Genomic DNA, 12,342 nt, shown 5'->3' with positions numbered 1-12,342 from the left:
ATTCAAAATGATTTGTTATTCATACCAATTGTCAAGTGAGAATGTCAGATTGATCAAATCATCCCTGTTTGTTTACGTGTCCCGGGTTCATTTAGCGCGGCCATTGCCATGTCTTCAAATAACGAGGGTACAGATGTGGTCAATCATAGTAAAGGCAGGGATTATTTTATCTATGTTAAACAAACTACTTTATTTTATGAAAATTTTAAGTAAAACATTATTTTCTCAATTGTTTGAAATATTATGAAAGTCAGAACAGTTTGATTAAAATTGTCTACTTTGAATTTATTATCACGAGAAATTCACAGCAAATTAGTGGTAGTTGCATTGCAATCATTATATAAAAGAGCTGTAGAATATTGACATTATAACGTACAATAATTCTAATATTTTAAAAAGTGCTATATCTGTTAACGTTATAATTTTTCAAAAAGTACTCGCCGGATGTGCGTTGTTTTTTTTTGCACGCCAATGCATTTTGTTGTGAGTTATATTAGGTGTTGGATCGTGTTTGAGAGTGTAATGGGATTATATTGTTCACTTAGCAACGTTGCAATTTCTACAGTGTAATTTCATACATATAAATACGCCTCTTACGCGTGGGGCTAGACAGAGCCTACATATTGCTACTTGCTTGCCTTTCCTTTCTTTCTGTGATACCTGGAGCAGAAAGGAAGAAAGGCATCCATCAACTCAATACGATCCCTGCATACTTCTTTTGCTACATAAATGCATCTTTTTATGCGCAAGCTTTATTTCATGAAATTACATGAAATATTATACATACAAAAATACAACTTTTCTTAATTGAAGTACCTTTAAATGAATTTTACGAAATTAAATTCAAATATGTATTTTTAAGTTTTGAAAATCACGACCCGTTGCATTCCATTATGGGGTCTATAGGGTTTACCATACCTGAGTCTATGCCTTTGAGATATTTCTCGGAAACCAGATAAAGGCTGCGACACACGATTTATTGTCCTCTTTCATACCTTCGCCTTTTTCCAACGCATGCTATTCTGTCTTAACTATTAAGTTAATACATTAGATTCAGCGTTTAATACTAGCTTTTAATTTTTTAAGGCGCTTAGATATTTATGTTAAAGTGTAGTCCACACCAGGATTAATTGATAAATGAAATAAATAATTAAAAATGGGATACACAATATCACTAAATATCCTAACAATCAAAGATTTCAAGACAAAGAATTACCGTGAATATTTTAAAGGATATCACGTCTCTATTTCTTACAGGGTAGACAGATCCAACAGTCTTGAAAATAAGGAGAAGTTAAGATGTCATAAATAGATTTTTTTTAAACCAGTTAACGAATAACAAAATATTTCCGATCGCATATCAGTTAAGTAGTTAAGTCTTAAAATGATCTTGTAACCACTTAGTTAATTTACAAAGTTAACTTGCTTAGTTGTGGTTAGACGATAGAATAGTTTTTTTTTAGTTAAACTAACCGTGAACTCGCTAAACCGCAGACAGATTCAACTGAAACAGATGAAATTGCCAAGTTGTGGTTAACATATTGCTAGAAGACAATTTGACCAAACCACTCATAAATGGGTACAAATAAAAAATAAAATAAAGTGTTTTTACGGGATGCATTTTTTTTTAGTTTTTTAACTGTCACCTGTTCCATACTATAATCGCATTTCACAAATCTACGTCATTTTATAATAATAAATACCTAGTAAATTTAAAATTTTAACTTCAACGAAGTTTGGAATGACATACATACATTTAATATGCTTTGATGATTTAATTTTTTGTGATTGTTTTTTTTTGCGCACACATACAGACAGAAAAAAATTGAGGGACTTGATAAATGTATGTAGATGTTTGTTTACCAATAGCTAGCAACCTGTTATTTGAATCTCAATTCTATCATTAAGCCAAACAGCTGCGAACGTGGCCTTAATGTCTTTTCAAGATTTCTGGCTCTGTCTACCCCGGAAGGGATAAAGACGTGATTCATAATAAATAAGTATGTAATTTTGTAGAGGTAGTAACTTTACTTTCGTTTTTTAATTTGCTTCGTCTTTGGGTCTCTCTAAAACAGTTATTGTAAGATTTTTTCTTCAACTTTAGGAAGACTTTCAAATCAACCATTGTTACTTGTACAACAGAATATGGAAAGTACAGAAACAATAGCTCATTTCTTATGATACAACTCCAAAGAGATTATTCGGAGGGATGTTCAAACATATTTTCAAATGTCAAGTAACATAGCTCCAGCAGCCAAATCATACGTACTGTTTATTAATTCATTGAAAGTAACGATAGAGTTATAAAACATAAAACAAGTAGCTTATTTTAATGGCGTCTGAGAAAATCAAAGTAAACTTGATTTAATAAATAGTTCCATACGTTCCATTTCTAAAATATCTTTAATTCTACTTTGAAATTTTCGCTTTGCATGTTCACTGCCTTTATACATTCTTTATTTTTGCTACGCCTGTACCGAAGGCTGGTCCATTGTTGAAATATTTTGAAATGTCCGATCAGTTCCGGCGATCAGTCCACGGTGACAGATAGACAAACATTAGGAATTTTCTACGGATCATCTAGTTACGTGAATATTTTGTGTAATGAATACATGTACGTATGTTAACAAGGCTTCTGAATGATTTTGTAATTCATTCATATTTTAACGGTTGCTCCGAAGAATAGTGTTAAGTCTTCATGTCAAATAGTAGATATTGGTGGATCATGTCGGCCTTTCAGGCGCAGTGGTGAAGTGCTTGCCTTTGTCTCACTAGTATACGGGATCGATTCCCAGTCAGAAATATTTTTTTTCCGATTGACCTGGGCGCTAGATGTTTACTTAAATGTGTACAATGCATACATAAAATCACACCTTTTTCCTGGTGGGGTATACAGACACTACATCGTTCCACTTGCCACGATCACTGCACACTTCTTTCGCTTCATCCATATTCATTTTACTCTGCTGTAAAACACATGGCCCAATGGATTGTAAACACATATTGAAACAAAATAAAAACAAAAATAATCGTAAGTTCTTCAGTCTAGAAACAGACCACTCAATTTGTTTTATCGATTCGATTCTCGACGGAATAGAGCGAGTTAAAAGTGAAACGTTTTATTTCTAGCTGCAAATAAATATAAAATAATATAAATACGTCATCGATCCTGTATCGGTAAAAATCGAGTTGGCTCCGCGCCATCCGATGATTCTTTTCGATTAATAGTGATGGAGCTAAGTTGGGAAAAATATGTGTTGGCAGCGTTATACCGAATTAATGGTTTTGAAACAAAATCAAATGGTAATGAAAATACTTTGAAAAGGGTTCATATTTTGACGACCTGTTCGACGCAGTTGTCGGATTCTCGAGTCTGAACCAAGAGATCCTGAGTTCAATACCCGATCAGGTCATGATGGAAAATTAACTTTTCTGATTGGTTGTTTTGTTGACTTGGGTGTTTTTTTTCCTGTATAAGTGTTGGGAAGTCTAGTATCGGTGAGTTAGTATCCCATATATTTCTCGAACTTACTTTGTTTTGGGCTAACTCAATCTGTGTTATTTGTTCCATGTACATATATTTATTTATTTGATTGAAAGCCAATTAATATTCAGCGTTAGCTGTTATCAACAAATTTTATTGTTAATCTATACTTAGAACTAGGTAGACGTGTTAAAGTTTATTTAAAATATAGTTTTATTGTCCTATTTTATGTTCGAGTTGAAATTTATACATAATACTTCCTTTGCCCGTGTCGAGAATACGGTAACCAAAAAGGCTAAATATGTTTCTATTTATGTATAAATTAAATTGGTTTTTATGTCTGAACAGATAGGGTAGAATTTGGTGTGATCATTAAGTCATTGACTGTTAATTTTGTAGACACCGAATCGCAGGCGTTAAGCCATTAAGGAGTCGACGGGCAAAGGCCATAAAAGTAGTGAAACATAAATAAAGCGTTACTATGAATGAGCTGGGGCGACGCGTCTGCAATATCCAATCATTTGGTGATATATGTAGTTGCTTTAATTAATATTATGTCATTGGTAAATCTTTGAAAAATTGGCATGTCTAATTAGATAATTATTACTATGTCATAACAACCATAGTTTAATACTTTGTGTGGTGACGAAAGAAAAGAGATTGCTTTAAATATGGTAGCGTCATAAAATGTTATGTAGCCATCATGTTTCTAGTATGGTGAAGGTATGGCGAAGGTACGGAAGAAATGTCGAAGGTGGAAACTCTAAGATATATAATAATCAAGAGTGAGGTTGTACATTTTTAAAGGCTTTTATTTTTATGATTATGTTTACAACAAATCTGTGAAAATTTGGCGATCAAGAACAAGTCAAAATTAAAAGTTATGGGTATCTATCAAAAAAAAAACACACTTTAAAAGCTTTTCAACTATTTTGGCCGAAAGAGCGGAAATAACACACATATAAATATACCTTACTATGTCTCTTTGACGACAGCAATTATCATATATTTCACGATATTGCTCTGTAAATACATAATTCGCATTGTAAATAACTTTATTACATAGATATGTTCGCCGGGCGAAATATGAATGGTGTTATTAGCTTGGCAAATCTATTTGACACGCTTGTTATATACTAGAAGATATAATATTACAAGCGAACAACGTATTACAATCTTTATGATGAGTTGTAGTGAAAAACAGTTTGGAGGAATGCGAACTCAGTGTATGCAGTAATTACTCAGTGGTATGCGTCAAATAAGTTGACACCACGAAAAACTTAAAAAATAAATAAATTATAATACTAGTGATAGCTGAGTAAACATAAGGTGGAAAGCTCAAATATGGGCACCTTTAAGATGAATACATACCAACAGTCACATCTACATCCCTGGCGGGATAGGCAGAGCTAACAAAAAGTTTCAAAAAGACTGCAAGGCCTCGTTCAGCTGTATGGCTTGGTGATAGAATTGAAATTTAAATAGTGACAGGTTGCACATCGTCTACAAGAACAATCCCAAGCTCATTAGCCATTATATTAGCGTGTTTCCGGGCACTTAAATGTAATAGGACCATCTCTTTAAATACATACATACATATGGTCACGTTTATATCCCTTGCGGGGTAGACAGAACTAACAGTCTTGACAAGACTGAATGGCCACGTTCAGCTATTTGGCTTAACGATAGAATTGAGATTCAACTAGTGACAGGTTGCTAGCCCATCGCCTAAAGAAGAATCCCAAGTTTGTAAGCCTATCCCTTAGTCGCCTTTTACGACATCCATCGGAAAAAGATGGAGTGGTCCTATTCTTTTTTGTATTGGTGCCGGGAGCCACATTTTAAATTTACACTCTTTAAATAAGTTAAAATATTAATCCTAACGCTAGGTTCCTAGACTAATCTAGCCGGACGCACGCACCTCCTTTGGTGCGCGTCCGATAGGGCCATATGGCTGGGCCTCATTGTAATTTATGAGGGCCTAGCGCGGCGCCCCGCGAATGCTAAGTCCACGATGAAAGGCCTAGCCGGTGAGGTCGTTACAATTGTTTATTATGTTGTCGTGATGATATGCGGCACAGGTCGACATGAAAAATGTAGAATCGTAACCAGCTATTGAAATAATATAAGTCGATTCATTAGTATTTCATTATATTATCAGATCAAGAGAAAAGCATGGGGAGTACCTAGCCTTTGACCTAGCTTTTGGCCCTGGATATTGTCTATATACTTTTTGTTAAGTGGTTGCCATTTTCACAAGTACAACAGATATCATGTTCTTAGGTGGAATGAAATAAAATTTGAACACTTATTACTAAAACACCACTTTGTTTTGGCAATAAAATCTATACGACACACCTTACATACATATAAAAACACGCATTCATGAACATCTCTGATTGTTGCAAGAAGTCCATACAATTCTGAGTCAATGTGGTTTGCAAATATGTCGCCTCAGCTCTCTAATTAGCCGATTCGCGTTCAAGCACACGTCTGATCGAGTAGAGGCCATATTAATGTGTCACTATTGTTCTGACTTATCGGTAATACGGCAGGAATGACTCCGTGGTTGTGCACTCTAATGCCGTATTATGACAGTTTCGGCATCGTTTCGTGGCCTGAATTAATTGTCATTTGATTTTAAATTAAGAATCGCATTAGGCAATCAAGGATTTATATCTCACCATGGTTGACAATGAAATAAATTAAGTAGGCACTTATCTATTCGCAATTTGAAATTAAACAATTCGAATGTTTTTTTTTTCACGGGAACAAAGACACAGATTAAATTTTTCTCGAATTTTGAAATTTCTTTGATTTTGAAATTTAGAATATCATAAATGTGTTATTGAAATAATGATTGGATATCTTTAAATATCAATAAAATTATTTTGAAATAGATTTTCGAATATAATAAAATTATAGTATTATAGCTTTATGTGTCGCATTTGCTTTAAAATGAGGTGTGTCAGAATGTCCGTAACTCAAGACCTGATTATAGCTTATTAATGAGATAAACGCTGTATTTACATTCGCTTATACTATATACTGGATTGTAATATAATAATTTCAAATAGTTTTGTCAACATAAATTTTAGATTATATTTGTGTTATGGATATTTACTACGGAGATTTAAAAAGTTTTTTTTTTAAATTTCAATATTGGAATATTTATTTACACAACATTTTTCATTTCGTAGCGCCGTGTGGTTCCCGGCATCAATAAAAGAAGAATAAGACCATTCATTTTCGTTCGGGCTTAGGCTTAGGCTTATAAACTTGGTATTCTTGTTTTAGGCGATGGGCTAGCAACCTGTCACTATTTGAATCTCATTTCTATTATTAAGCCAAACAGCTGAACGTGGCTTATCAGTGTTTTTAAGACTGTTGGCTCTGTCTACCCCGCAAGGGATATAACCGTGAATATACATATGTATGTATATATGTATATAATCCGTTGATGGATATGAAGAAAACTTTTAATAATATGTAATATTAAAAAAATATAATCTGGTTTCGAAGAAGCATCAGTAGGTATTAAAATAGCTTAAAACTATGTCTCTTGTCCCCCATACTGGATCACTAAGAAATTATTTTTCAAGATTTAATTGTTATTGACTTACACATATATCATGTCTTTATCATTATCGGAGTACCCAGGTAGACAAAGTTATATGGATATAACACCTGAATTCTATTGAGTCTAATTATCCTTAAACAAAGTATCGTACAAACAAATATCAACAATGTTATAAAATCTGACGTCTGGCAGAAGACCAGAACCAGAACCAGTACTTGTATTTTGGGTGTGGGTTCCGGGAAGACATTGGAGATTCGGCGGCTAAAAACAATTAAATCGCTATTAAGAACCGTATTAAGAGCGTCGGCATGCGCGTCTTTCGATTTGGAAATAGGGATGGACCATCTTGAATTTGTTTATCGATGATTTTGTTACACCTCGATTCAAACATATTCATTGAATAAAAAGGAAATCATATTCCTTTATTTGTTAAAAATACCTGAATATTTTTCATAATATTTGTGAATTTCAAATCAAATAAATATGATGAAAGCAATAGTAACCTATTACTACTTCGTGTAAGAATGATTCGTTTTTGTCATAACACCAAGAGTCTTTACCTATATTTCATTAAAAAAATGTGACCTGTCTCAGTTTAGATGTGCAGTTTGCGTCTTTATGTTTCAAAAATTACAATAACTGAGACATTTTCCCGTGTAAATAGATTGAAACAAACCCAAGTAAGTATTAAATATCACAACAGCGAAACAAAATACATGCAAATTGTACCCGCTGCCAATACCAACCGCTATAAAACCTTAAAATGACTTGACGCTTGCAAAGCCGAGTCAATAAAAAAGAAAACACCTTATTAATCGAACGCATTCAAAATTCACAATTCGATTTTTGAATGGCCGATGAAACACGATACTCTGATTTTGCATACACAAACATCGTAAATCTCATTCAATGAAAATGAGTATCGATATATCGATATCGAGCTTTACGATCGATTCATTACGACGGCGTGCCCTTTCCGAGGACAATGCTCCAGTCACGTCCGAAACAATCACATCTTCATTAATTACTTAGGAATTTTTTCATGCGCTACTTATGGTGTCTCGTGGTTAAGCTTGGGGTTTTCAATTTTGTTTGTGGGAATGCTTAATGAACCATACCTTATGGAGACATCAAGTATTTTAATTGCTTTTGTGTTCTTTACATTTAGAATTTGGGAAGTTAAATGTTAAGAATCTGGAGACTAATTTTGATACTTGTTTAACTTGGCAGTTTTGTTACAAGACAAAATCATCTTGTTTATCATAATGATGCAGTTATCTATATTCTTTTAGTTTAAAGTAGTCTTTAACGTACATAATTTTAATAACGTTTTTAGCAATCTTGAATAAAAATTATAATATGATAAAGGGGAACGAAAATAGCATCAATTAAATAATCAAAAACATACGTCCGTCCAAGAACAGACTTCAAAAATTGTGAATGTATAAGAGAATTTCTTACCGCAATGATAAACCTCGACCCATGTTCTCTTTTAGTAAACACCAAGCGACGATTTCCAGTATGTGCTAATGACAACTTGCGACAATTTGTCGACTTTTTGCCGAATGCCGGTACGCTGTCGAAGTCGATTCGGGTAATTAACTTGCTTTCCCATCACTATAATTATGGCAAATGAATGTTATTGTATCTGAGTTACTATAAAAGACATAATTAAGCTTTTGTACAGTTTTAATTAAATTTATGTTTTGATTCGATGAGAAGTGTTGGGATTTTTGTTATGCTTTTTTATTTGAGAGCAAGACTAGTTTTGAGTTCTTTAAATATGAATAAATTACTTACAATATGATGAAGATAATGTTTTAGTTTTTGAAATTATTTTTAAAACTTATAATTTTTTACTGATATATTTATCCCCCTAGATCTAAATAACTTTATACAGTAAAAAAGCAATAAAAATTTCATAAAAAAAGACGAAGTCGCAGATAAGAGCCAGTAATTATGAATAAAAACTACAATTGATACCATTCGAAATCATACCACTGGATAATCACCATTCGAGGTATTTTTGCTACGTAAATTAACAGTAAGTGTATAGTTTGGTTTTATTGCATGAAGAAGATTGGGTCATAAAACGAGAAAATACTACTTAAGCTACGTTCAAACACTTAAGTATGAGAAATATGTGCAGTTAAAGGCGATCGTCCATCACTGCGCATAGATATGCTACGTACGCGCACAGCTACGTATTTGATTATTATGTTCAAGAAGTTTAAAATTAATGAAGAGATCAGAAAAATTATGAAAAAAAAAAGGAAGTACTGCTCATAATATTAATTGTTCAGTTGGAAAACAAGTACATATTGGATGGGATTTAATTTTGCTGCTCTCGATATTTATTTTGTGGGATATTTTGCACCTTTTATAGGTGTGTGCACAACATTTGTGTATATTTCAGTATCTCGATTGAGATTCACGCCTTGTAGATAATGCTATTATAGCATTTGGTTTACTTTTGACCTTTAAGGCTCAACAATGTTATAAATAAATTGTCGTCACACATTCGCTGTACATAGCGTAGCTTAGAAAACAAATTAGTGGAGTTGTGGCTTTACCTGCAGTGGGCATAAGTCGCATAAAATAATATGACTTGAATTGTTATGATGACTATTTGTTGCAACCATCGGATGCAACCGGTGCATTAAGTATCAACAATTAAGTATAGCTTTTTCTAAGATACATTAATCTATGTATTTATCTCAAGAATAAAAGTCAAAGTTGGTATATATATTTATTTATATACCACCTTTGACTTTTAATTGTTATAATTCTTAATCTTCTTCTTCTTATGCGTTACACTCTTGTCAGAGTGGTCGTGGTCGTAATTGTTAATGCAAAGTCGAAAATTTTTAATTAATTGCGCTGAAATTTGACGAAAGTATTTAGTAGTAGATAAGTTGTGACGAAAGTATCTAGTAAGGAATGATTTTTGAATACTCCCTTGAAATCAAAACCCTACAATAACTAGTGGATAAAATAAAATAGAGATAAATTAATATATTATCAACTATTATTTATGTAGAGATCTTAACAATGTTAAGTAAGCTATATAAACTTAAGGATAAGGAAGCAGTAATTACGGCAGGACACAATTGTATTTTAAAAATGTATGTTTAAAATTTACCAAGTGCACGGGTGCAAGATTCTTGTACTTGTCCAGTTATTGAAATAGTATTTTGTTTTTCCTTTATAATTAGGTACAGACCGTTAAAAAAATTAATGAAATACTTCTTTACATTGCAAACATCTCCTGAAATGGGTATTTTCATAAGATATACTCAGGCAAAAACAGTTTACATGTTTCCCTCACTTCAAAAATGGAGACATAATGGGGGCAAAATAACGTAAACTCGGATGGAAACTTTAAAAAAAAATCCTTCTTTCGTCCATAACTATGGCTTTCTGTAACTACTACAAACCATCTCTTAGTGATTTTTAAAAGTCTTGCGCACATATAGTATATTCTTATTTTACCTTCCCATGGTTAGTAGTTACGGTGTTCCGTTGTTTGACAGTCAGTCACTTACAACGGAAGAATTCGATTAGATCTTATGATTAATTTGTAATCATAATTGAAATTGCACTTTATTTGTGACATTTTTGTAAGTTTCACTTCCAAGATCCTCTTAGTTTGTATAATAGGGGCTGAGAAATAACAAGCGCACACGCAAGTCAGACGCATTAAGTATTTACACGGTACAAAAACTCTTTAATTTAGTAATTCCAACGCGACTACCGAATTTAAACAAGGTAATATAATTAACAGTAATTACGTCTTTGTTTCAGGTGCAAAACAAAAGAATGGTGCAAGAAAGCAGAACGTCGATAAAGAATGAAGGTTACAACGATAAAGATCAATAAGAGAATGATAATGAAGAAGAAAATGCATAACATACGATTAGAGTTGACTTGATTGGTGCTAAAGAAAGAGACTTAGGTGTTATAAGTGGAATCGGTGATTTTAAATTTGTGTGTGGAGAACTAGATGATGTTAAAGTGTTAGGATTTTGAATGATGCCTGATCGGGAATCGGTGGGCGGTCCTGGGACTGCGGGAAGTGGTAGTTTCTTGCCTCTTCAGTTCCCGTCGGCGTTTGCAGCCTTCCATGCCTCGACCCCGCCTGGGGCACCGGCTACGGCGATGCACCACGCCACGCATTATCATCATCATGCGCAGTGAGTACCATACCATATACATAAGTAAGAGCTTTGAAAAATGTAATTTGTTATATATAACATAATTTATCAATTCTAAGAAAGTATAGTATCAGATTAAAATTACATTTAAAAAAAAATTAAATAAAAAATTTGTTGTAGATATAAATTTTACAAGCAAGACTTGCTTTACAGTCAAGTATAAACAATGGCTGCTATATTTTACCACTAGGTAATAACTGAGTGTTCTTCTTATTTAAAAAAAGTATGTATTTGAAAATAATTATAATCAAAAAGCAGTTTCAAACTATTTCATGTAATATTTATTGTTGTGATAAAATTAATGTAAATTTAAAAGTTTAATCAATTGTTTTGAGGAGTGAAATTATTTTTGTGAGAAGTATGACATAGCAATAAAACTTAATGCTTAAGGAAGCACTATATGTATCATCCAGAATCATTTTACATGTCTCTCTTGATTATAGTAACTTACCAGCTTTCGTTAATATTGGGGTGTGTATGTTTAACGCTTGGCATTCAGCAACTGAATGAATATAATTCCAGTCGCTCCTCAACTCGTCCTCATTGGAATATACGATTTACCATTAAATATTAAAACTTCATTTGTAATGGCTTACTTGAAAATTCATGTTTGTTGCGCATTGCTTATGCCAATTTCTTATACCGGCAACACTTCAACGTTTATTCCCTTTTTAGTGCCTCACTTATCATAATCCGAATGGCCAACCGCTTTCATATCGACGAATTCATCTACATATGTAATTTTATTATGATTCGCTCAAAATGCAAGTGTCCTTTAGTGAGTTGGTCGTTTCGTGTTATCCGGCCGTCTAGTATCTGTGTTCTGTTTATTGGCTTGGCCTATAAGCTACACTGGTTCATTAAGCATTACGAGGACATGCAAGACCTTTTATTGCATAATTGCATGGACTACTTTTTTGCAAGTCAACAATTTTTCAATACATCCAACATTGTTGGGCGCACATTCAATTAAAAAAGTAACAGTTTTTTATGCATCGTCAATAAAATTCACATTCGCTCAGTGCACCTTTACCGATCTGCCATTCCATTACGTTTATTACAAA

The 12,342-nt window shown here is 33.1% G+C and overlaps 1 protein-coding gene across 1 annotated transcript in view; it reads left to right on the top strand.

Annotated features, from left to right (window-relative positions):
• Positions 1-12,342, top strand: part of LOC106138050 (transcriptional activator cubitus interruptus) — a 97,472-nt gene that overhangs the window by 30,374 nt on the left and 54,756 nt on the right. The window contains exon 3 of the mRNA XM_013339064.2: positions 10,869-11,257. Within this exon, the coding sequence (XP_013194518.2) occupies positions 11,094-11,257 (164 nt within the window). The 5' untranslated portion in view covers positions 10,869-11,093. The remainder of the gene's footprint in view (positions 1-10,868; positions 11,258-12,342) is intronic.

Source organism: Amyelois transitella, chromosome 25 (assembly GCF_032362555.1).
Source record: "Amyelois transitella isolate CPQ chromosome 25, ilAmyTran1.1, whole genome shotgun sequence".
NCBI lineage: Eukaryota > Metazoa > Arthropoda > Insecta > Lepidoptera > Pyralidae > Amyelois > Amyelois transitella.
This window is presented reverse-complemented; position numbering and strand designations above follow the sequence as displayed.